The following is an 8,863-nucleotide window of genomic DNA, read 5'->3' as shown; positions in this document are numbered from 1 at the left end:
AGCCCTGAATCCAGGCACCCAGCTGGTTGTGGAGGGTGTATTTCCCTGTTCCTCCTTCTCATCGTCACAACACGGGGTACACATCACTAGCTCGAGACAGATTAACCTGCACGTTTTCTATTTTATTGTGTAAGAGGAAGCTGAAATTTTAATTTAGCTGTTATTGCAAAAATCTTTGCATATATAAATGAGAAAGTTTTTTTTTATCACTTTTGATGTCCATAATCATGGATATATTTAATGGATTACATAATTTTTTAGAACAGCTTTATTGAGATGTAAGTCAATACTATTAAAATTAACCCATGTAAAGTATACAGCTCAATGGTTTTAATACAGTCACAGAATTGTGCAACTATCACCACAATCTAATTTTAGAACATTTTCGTGACTCCCCAAAGAAGCCCAGTACCCATTAACAGTCACTTCCATTTCACCCTTCCCACCACCCCTGGCAACCGCTAGTCTACTTTCTGTCTCTACGGATTTGCCTATTCTGTATTGTTTTTTAACATTTGTTCATTTTTGAGAGTGAGAGAGACAGAGCATGAGTGGGGGAGGGGCGGAGAGAGAGGAAGACACAGAATCTGAAGCAGGTTCCAGGCTCTGAGCTGTTAGCACAGAGACTGATGCGGGGCTCAAACACAGGGATCACAAGATAGCGACCTGAGCTGAAGTCGGACACTTAACCTGATTGAGCCACCCAGGCGCCCCTATTCTGTAATTTTTTAAGCAAAATATCTACTGTTGAATGTTTATGTTGTTTCTACATTTTTCCTATTATTAACAAGGCTCTGATACACATACATACACTTTTTTAAACATTTTTTTCTGGCTATAGTCTTAAGATAAATTTCTAGAACTAAAAAGTACTTAATCAAAAGCATGTTCTTTTGTTTGTCCGTTTCCAGAATCACAAAATGACACTGCTGAGTGTACATTTTTCCCTTTTTGGTGTGTGTGGAAAATACCCAGCAATGTGGAGAAAATCTTTTTCAAGAGTAACTCCGTGTGTGTGCGTGTGTGTGTGTGAAAATGTACTTTATAGCAGATTTCTCTGACCTTCAGGAAATACAAAATTCAATTTACAGAACACTGGAAGACCAGGTATAAGCAGTCTGGTATTTGCTTCCATGTTCAGCATGACCACAGTGATTTCTAGCATAAAAGCATAAAGTTCCTGGATCTCAAGTATCTTCAATAGCTGCCAGTCTAATTTAAGACTATTGTGCTTGCTTCTTTAAGAGATGCCTTTCTCAATACTTGTGACTTAGCCTTAAAAAGTCCATTTTGCTATTTCCTTGAGGTATTGAGTTAATTAAAAAACTTCTTTCTCTTCATCTTGATTTACTTGTAATGAAAGCTGGAAAAATTAAAACGTGTTTCACAAGTGAGATTGGCAACGATGAAGGAGCCTGACAGTTTCCATGACATTACTTTGGGGAGTGGGAGCTGAAACTATCTTTTTGGAGGACACTCTGGCAATATGTATGAAAATGGAAAGTGTGCATCCCTTTGACTATAAAAATATATCCAAACATGTATGTACAAAAATATTCACCATATTTCTGTAACAGAGAAAATGGGGGAAAAAATCTACATATCCATCATCAGAATATTGATAGAAGTATGTGTGGTATTATCATAAAATGAAATAGTATACAACCATTAAAAATGATGAAAATATTGATTTAGACAATGTTCTCCAGTGCATTGTTGAGTGAATAAAGTGATTTAATGAAAAAACAAAACTGAAAGAATTTCACCAAAATGCCAATGGAATCTGGGGTGATTTTTACTTTTTCTTTTTTTTTTTTTTTACATTTTTCTGTGTTGCTTGAATTTCCATAATGAATGTTTTTGTTTATAATTAATAGATTGCAATACAGTAAAAAGCTAATTTTATTTGGAAAAAATCCATGAATATCTTTAAAAATGTATATTTAAGGGGATGGGTACATTTCAAACTAGAAGTTAACAATAAAGTGAATACAAGTTTAAAATGGAAGTTAACACAGATGTCATAATAAAGAGTAAAAAGACTGGCACATACAAAAAGAAAGCTATGGACCAATCCTACTTATAAATAAGAAAAAACAATATGGTTTAATATCAGGAAAATTATTATCAGTGATAAACAGTGAAAAAACATCTGATCAAAAATGCCACATCCATATCTGATTATTACAATACTATCATAAATTACAAATAGAAAGATAATTGCTGAATATATATACTCTCTTTTGCTTAAAATCCTTTACGGCTCCTAACTGCACTTACAATAAAATTTTAAAACCTTAACAAGACAGCCTGCTCTGGACCCTGCTGGCCTGCATGACTTCATATCTCACCGATACCCTCCTCACCCTGCCACACTGGCCCTTACTTATTCTGTAGACACAGCAAACCCTTCCTCAGGGACTTTGCACACACATCGCTATCTACAAGGCTCTTTGCTCAGGACTTCATAAGACTGCTTTTTTGTCCTTCTTTGTCTCAACAAAAAAGACATCAAAATATGGGAAGTGGTTATTTATCTCCACTTGGTAAATTAAATCCAGTCTGGTTATATTCTCTCATTTTTTTGAAAGCTTTTATTCCACTTACAGTAGATTTTCAAAAGAAAAAGACACAATAAACTGTTTTAACCTTAAATACTTTTTTTAAAGCTTATTTATTTTGAGAGAGCATGAGTGATGAGGGGGTGCAGAGAGAGAGAGAGAGAGAGAGAGAGAGAGAATCCCAAGCAGCCTCCACACTGTCAGCACAGAGCCCTACGTGTGGTGTGGCTCCATCCCAGGAACCATGAGATCATGACCTGAGCCAAAGTCAAGAGTCGGTCACTTAACCAACCGAGCCAGCAAGGTGCCCCTAATCTTAAATACTTTTAAACTGTTTTTGGTACAATATGAAATGTTGGTCTAATGTTTTCCCTTAAATAGACAGCTATCCCAATACCATTTATTGAATAACGCAATTTAAAGTACTACCCTAGGGGTGCATGACCTGAGCCAAAACTAAGAGTCAGATGCTTAACTGACTGAGCCACCCAGGCACCCCAGATCTTTAAACATTTCTAGAGTATTGTAAGATGATAGAATTTTAAATAAGACATAGACATTATTCCTGTAATATTAGGTATGCCAGAATGGAAGTTGCTGGAATGACTGAATTGCGTAAAGATTTTCCCCATTATGTATTTGTGCCTGTTATTACTTTGTTGTTAACTTAAAATATTATATTTTTAATTTTTGGAGGAGCCTCCATACTGGGTTTAAAAAAAAATTTTTTTTTACGTTTATTTATTTTTGATAGAGTAAGACAGAGTACAAGAGGGGGAGGGGCAGAGAGAGAAGGAGACACAGTATTGGAAGCAGGCTCCAGGCTCCGAGCTGTCAGCACAGAGCCCGACATGGGGCTTGAACCCACAAACTGCGAGATCATGACCTGAGCCGAAGTCGGATGCCTAACCTACTGAACCACGCAGGCGCCTCCATATTGTTTTTTACAGTGACTGCATCAGTTTGCATCCCCACCAACAGTGCCCTAGGGTTCCTTTCTCTACATTCTTGCCAACACTTCTTGTTTCTTGTCTTTTTGATATTAGCCATTCTGAATGGTGTGAGGTGATATTGTGATTTTGATTTGCATTTCCCTGATGATGAGTGATGTCGAGCATATTTTCACGTGTCTGTTGGCCATCTAGATGTCTTCTCTGGAAAAACATCTATTCAGGTCCTCTGCCCATTTTTAAAAATGGGATTGTTTGGGGGCACCTGGGTGGCGCAGTCGGTTAAGCGTCCGACTTCAGCCAGGTCACGATCTCGCGGTCCGTGAGTTCGAGCCCCGCGTCAGGCTCTGGGCTGATGGCTCAGAGCCTGGAGCCTGTTTCCGATTCTGTGTCTCCCTCTCTCTCTGCCCCTCCCCCGTTCATGCTCTGTCTCTCTCTGTCCCAAATAAGTAAATAAACGTTGAAAAAAAATTTAAAAAAAAAAAAAAATGGGATTGTTTGGGGGCGCCTGGGTGGCTCAGTCGGTTAAGCATCCGACTTCAGCTCAGGTCACGATCTCGCGGTCGGTGAGTTTGAGCCCCCATCGGGTTCTGGGCTGATGGCTCAGAGCCTGGAGCCTGCTTCCGATTCTGTGTCTCCCTCTCTCTCTGCCCCTCCCCCGTTCATGCTCTGTCTCTCTCTGTCTCAAAAATAAATAAACATTAAAAAAATTTTTTTTTAAATGGGATTGTTTGGGGGTTTTGGTGTTGAGTTGTGTAAATTCTTTATATATTTTGAATATTAACCCTTTATTACATGTATCACTTACAAATATCTTCTCCCATTCACTAGGCTGACTTTTTGTTTTGTTGATGGTTTCATTTGCTGTGCAAATCTTTTTATTTTGGTGTAGTTCCAGTAGGTTATTTTTGCTTTTGTTTCCCTTGCCTGAGATTTCACTTATACGTAGAGTATAAAAAGCAAAAGTAACAAACAAAAAAACTCACCAAACAGACTCTTAAATGCAGAGAACAGACTGGTGGCTGCCAGAAGGGAGGTGGGTGTGTGGATGGGTGAAATAGGTGAAGGAGATTAAGAGGTACCAATTTCCAGTTAAAAAATAAGCCGCAGAAATGAAAAGTATAGGATTGGTAATATAGTCGGTAAAATTGTAATAATATCATACGGTGACAGATGACTACACTTACTGAGGTGAGTGTTGTATAATGTATAGAATTTTCAAATCCCGTTGTACACCTGAAACTAATATAAATTGCATATCAATTATACTTTGATAATAAATTTTTAAAATTATAAAATTTAATCTGAGACATTTTAATTCTAATAAAATAGTTAATTTTGCTTATATGAATGTTCATATTCATTGGTGCCTATGTTGCGGACAGTTGGGAAAATGCATGGAAGCAACCAGAGTGGAGTCTCCGAGTTTCTGCTCCTGGGGATCTCGGAGAGTCCTGAGCAGCAGCGGATCCTATTCTGGATGTTCCTGTCCATGTACCTGGTCACAGTGGTGGGAAATGTGCTCATCATCCTGGCCATCAGCTTTGATCCCCGCTTGCACACTCCCATGTACTTCTTCCTGGCCAACCTCTCCTTCACCGACCTCTTCTTCGTCACCAACACAATCCCCAAGATGCTGGTGAGCCTTCAGTCTCAGAACAAAGCCATCTCCTATGCGGGGTGTCTGACGCAGCTCTACTTCCTCGTCTCCTTGGTGGCCCTGGACAACCTCATCCTGGCCGCAATGGCATATGACCGCTATGTGGCCATCTGCCGCCCCCTCCATTACACCACGGCCATGAGCCCTGGACTCTGCATTTTGCTCCTCACCTTGTGTTGGGCACTTTCTGTCCTCTATGGCCTCACCCACACCCTCCTCATGACCAGGGTGACCTTCTGTGGTTCCCGGAAGATCCACTACATCTTCTGTGAGATGTATGTCCTGCTGAGGCTCGCGTGTTCTAACACCCAAGTCAATCACATGGTGCTGATTGCCACAGGCTGCTTTATCTTCCTTACCCCCTTAGGATTTATGATCATGTCCTATGTCCAGATTGTCAGAACTATTCTCCAAATACCCTCAGTGACTGGGAAGTACAAAGCCTTCTCCACCTGTGCCTCACATTTGGCTGTGGTCTCCCTCTTCTATGGGACACTTGGTATGGTATATCTGCAGCCCCTCCAAACTTACTCCATGAAGGACTCAGTAGCCACAGTGATGTATGCTGTGGTGACCCCCATGATGAACCCTTTCATCTACAGCCTGAGGAACAAGGACATGCATGGGGCTCTGGGAAGACTCCTCCTAGGGAAAGCCTTCCAGAGGTTGACATGAGGTAATATGGGGCATTGAAGTGGAGACTGGGAATTTCCTCTACCATGTGCAAAGCATTATCCTATGGGAGACACATAAGTGAGTGGGACATAGCTCCAGCTCAGAATAAGCTCATATATCTGTGATGAAGAAAAGACACCTACATGTAACCCAGAGTTCCCCAGACCTCACCAGCCTTGGCAATAAATAAGGTTATGCTAACATGAATACTTGAATTTTCAAGGATCCTGACCATAGGATCACAGTGCCACCCTCCCAGCCTTTCAAAATATGCCCAATTATGGCCTGGGGAGGGGTGGGTCTCTGGTTTTCTCTAGCACACATCCACTCATGGTTCTGAGCTCTGGCCCTCTCTGAGGGGCCTGATGCCTATAAGCCACTTGGAGAAGAAGACTTGTACCACTCTGTGGCAGATGCACTGGGTAGGTTGTCCATTCCCAGCTCTGCTGGCCACAGCTCTTACTGCTTTAGTGCTAACCCATATTCTCTCTGGACACAGACCCTACCGTTCAGGCAAAGCTTGCAGACAAGTGCTTCTCCTCCGCTCTGGGTTGGTTTTCATCTCTTGGGCTTCAAAGCAATAGTTGACTGTGTTTCTCCTGCTTTCCTTTTCCCTGTGGGAAGACCTTAACCTTGGGCAGTCCATCCTGTCCTTTGTTATTGTGGCTCCTCACTCCATTGCCTGTCCCATCTCTCCTGCTTGCTACCACTCTATCCTTCACTCAGAATAAAGCTCCCCAGCTTATCAACACACGCATGAACAGGAATGGCGGTGGAGGCAGTAGAAGGCAGGAGGGAACTGTAAGACTCAATCTCTACTTAGGCTCCAGCCATGTAAAATGCAATGAATGGAAGCTGAGTAGCAACTGGTAAGTCACTGAACTGTGGCAGTTCCAAAGAAGGAGAAATCCTTTGCAGATGAATCAGTGGAGCCAGATCAGATTTTGACAGATGGGGAAATGAATTGATTTGAGGTTCAATTCATTTAACTGATAATGATCGGGTGCCTCTTAGGGGGCTCAAACTGGGTTACAAACATGAACCAGGAGTTCACAATAGACGGGAAGAAGAATATTTTAATGCGATGGCTGATGGCAGTGGTCATGCTCTGCGTAGGAGGGTTGAGGGGCACGGAGGAGGAAAGCCTAGCTTGGCTTGTTAGTGAGGGAGGATTCAGGGAAGGCTTCCTTAGGGGGTTGACAGCTGGCCTGAGACTTAAGTAATGCCATGTTAAGAGCTACCCAAGGAAAGCGGGACAAAGTAAGATCACTGTGACAGAGGAGGGGAATGGTGTGGATGGGAGTCTTGCTATCTGCGCAGCCAGCCAGCACTCTCATCCCAGCCTTACCTATACCTGTGTGGTCATGGAAGTCACCTCACCTGGCTAAGCCTTGTGTTCTCATCTTTTTGTTGAGTACGACAGCATCATGTCACTCAGAGGGTAGCCGTGAGGAAAATGAGATAATGTGCAAAAGCCCTTAGAGGAATGCCTGGCCCATAGCCAGTGCAGTTGTTATTAAGCAAGAACAGGTGGACAAAGACAGAGAGGCAGGAAACAGCCCGACAGGTGAGGGGAACGCCCTAGCCGAGTGTCCCGGGTGAACAAGCAGCCGCCAGTGGGAGGGACTTCAGATGGCCTCAAATGCCTTGTAGAGGAGCTTGAAATGAGTCTGCAGACAATGAGGTACCATGGGATGTTTGTTAGTTCTAACTTTTATTGTTTTTATTAAACCAACAATGTACACTTCTGGCAGAAATATTAAAATCAAAATAAACCCCAAATAATTACCTGTATTTCTACTGCCCCCAAACAGCTATTTGGTATAAATTCAATTTGGTATAAATTCTAAACTTTGACCTCTGGTAATTATATATAATCATATTTTTTTCCAAATAAATTCAAATTGTCTTGAAACTTGCTTTTTCACTTAATAATACATTTCTATGTCAGTAAATATTCAGCTGCATTACCACTTACTGCCTACGCAGCCTTTCAGTGGGTGATTTAATGAAGACAGCAGAATTCATTTAACACTGTTGTTCAATATTTAGTTGCTTTCATTTCTCCTCTTGTTTGCAACATGGCAGTAAGTGTCTCGTCTGTACCTCTTTGTTCCCTTCTCTGATTGTTTCCTTAGGGGAAATTGGTGAAATGGAATTGCCAGGGCCAAATGCTTTATTGTTCAGAGTCTTTGATATATTTCCTGAATCACCTTCCACAAAGGTCATAATGACCTAGACTTTCACAAAGAGGGGTCACAAGATCTTGTTTCTATTTTGTTTGTATTTATGGGCCTTGTGGGATCTGGGAAGGAGAGGAAGCGCCTGAACTTTTAAGTACAACCTGCAAAAGCAAAAGCAACATTGTGCTTCTTTAGCAACATTGTTCTACAAAAGCGGACAAGGTTCCTGGTGAGTTCAGCTTCTGACCTGTCACTGTCAGCCAAGCTGTGCCCACGAGAAAAAAAGCCTCTCTGCCTTTTGACCATCTGACAATCCAGGGGAAGGCACTGGAAGGCAGGCACTGGCCACAAGCAGGCTGCTGCAGTGGGTGCATCACTCCCTCCCTGCCTGGTAGGATGGCGTCCCTCAGAAGCCAAAGTTCTGGTCCACAACAAATCACTTTTTTCTTGATCATCCGGAAGGGATGACATCCAGACCATAGGAGTATCTGCCTTGGACACATTTAGCAGGAGGGGAAGGGGCCGCTGGTGCTTCTGTTTTCTTCTTTGCCTCTTCACCCCAATAAAAATATCTTTTATTTAAAATCCTGAGCGTTAATAGTGCTTACTTTGGCCTTTTGAGCTGTGGCCGATTGTGAGAAGCTATTAGTACTACAGGACCTGTAGGCATTTTCCCCACAGTCTAGTTAAAAGGCCTGGGACGTAAACTCTGATTATACAGACGTTCCCCTTAAGTGTGGTTTCGCTTTCTGTGGTTCCTGGTACCCACCGTCGAAGTAGATGATACTCCCCCTGACCTCAAAAGGTCAATAGTCTCCTAATACTAGGTCACAA

The 8,863-nt window shown here is 42.0% G+C and overlaps 1 protein-coding gene across 1 annotated transcript; it reads left to right on the top strand.

Annotated features, from left to right (window-relative positions):
• Positions 1–3,706: 3,706 nt before the first annotated feature.
• LOC124513467 (olfactory receptor 1D2) lies at positions 3,707–5,846 on the top strand. The gene is made up of 2 exons (XM_047081496.1): positions 3,707–3,729; positions 4,874–5,846. Exons 1-2 carry the CDS (start codon positions 3,707–3,709, stop codon positions 5,844–5,846), a joined length of 996 nt encoding a protein of 331 aa, XP_046937452.1.
• The last annotated feature ends 3,017 nt before the right edge of the window (positions 5,847–8,863 follow it).

Source organism: Lynx rufus, unplaced genomic scaffold (assembly GCF_022079265.1).
Source record: "Lynx rufus isolate CCGP_SWC_20201006 ecotype Redwood Valley unplaced genomic scaffold, mLynRuf1.p SCAF_18, whole genome shotgun sequence".
NCBI classification, from domain to species: Eukaryota; Metazoa; Chordata; class Mammalia; order Carnivora; family Felidae; genus Lynx; species Lynx rufus.
The sequence above is the reverse complement of the archived record's forward strand: the minus strand, read 5'-3'. Positions and strand labels throughout refer to the sequence as shown.

What these genes read in the sequence shown, in the direction of transcription:
- LOC124513467 (XM_047081496.1), top strand. Translation starts at nt 3,707, where the DNA reads ATGTCTTCTCTGGAAAAACATCT. An exon ending in TCTTCTCTGGAAAAACATCT is followed by an intron (nt 3,730 to 4,873) that starts ATTCAGGTCCTC and finishes ATGTTCATATTC; the next exon opens with ATTGGTGCCTATGTTGCGGA.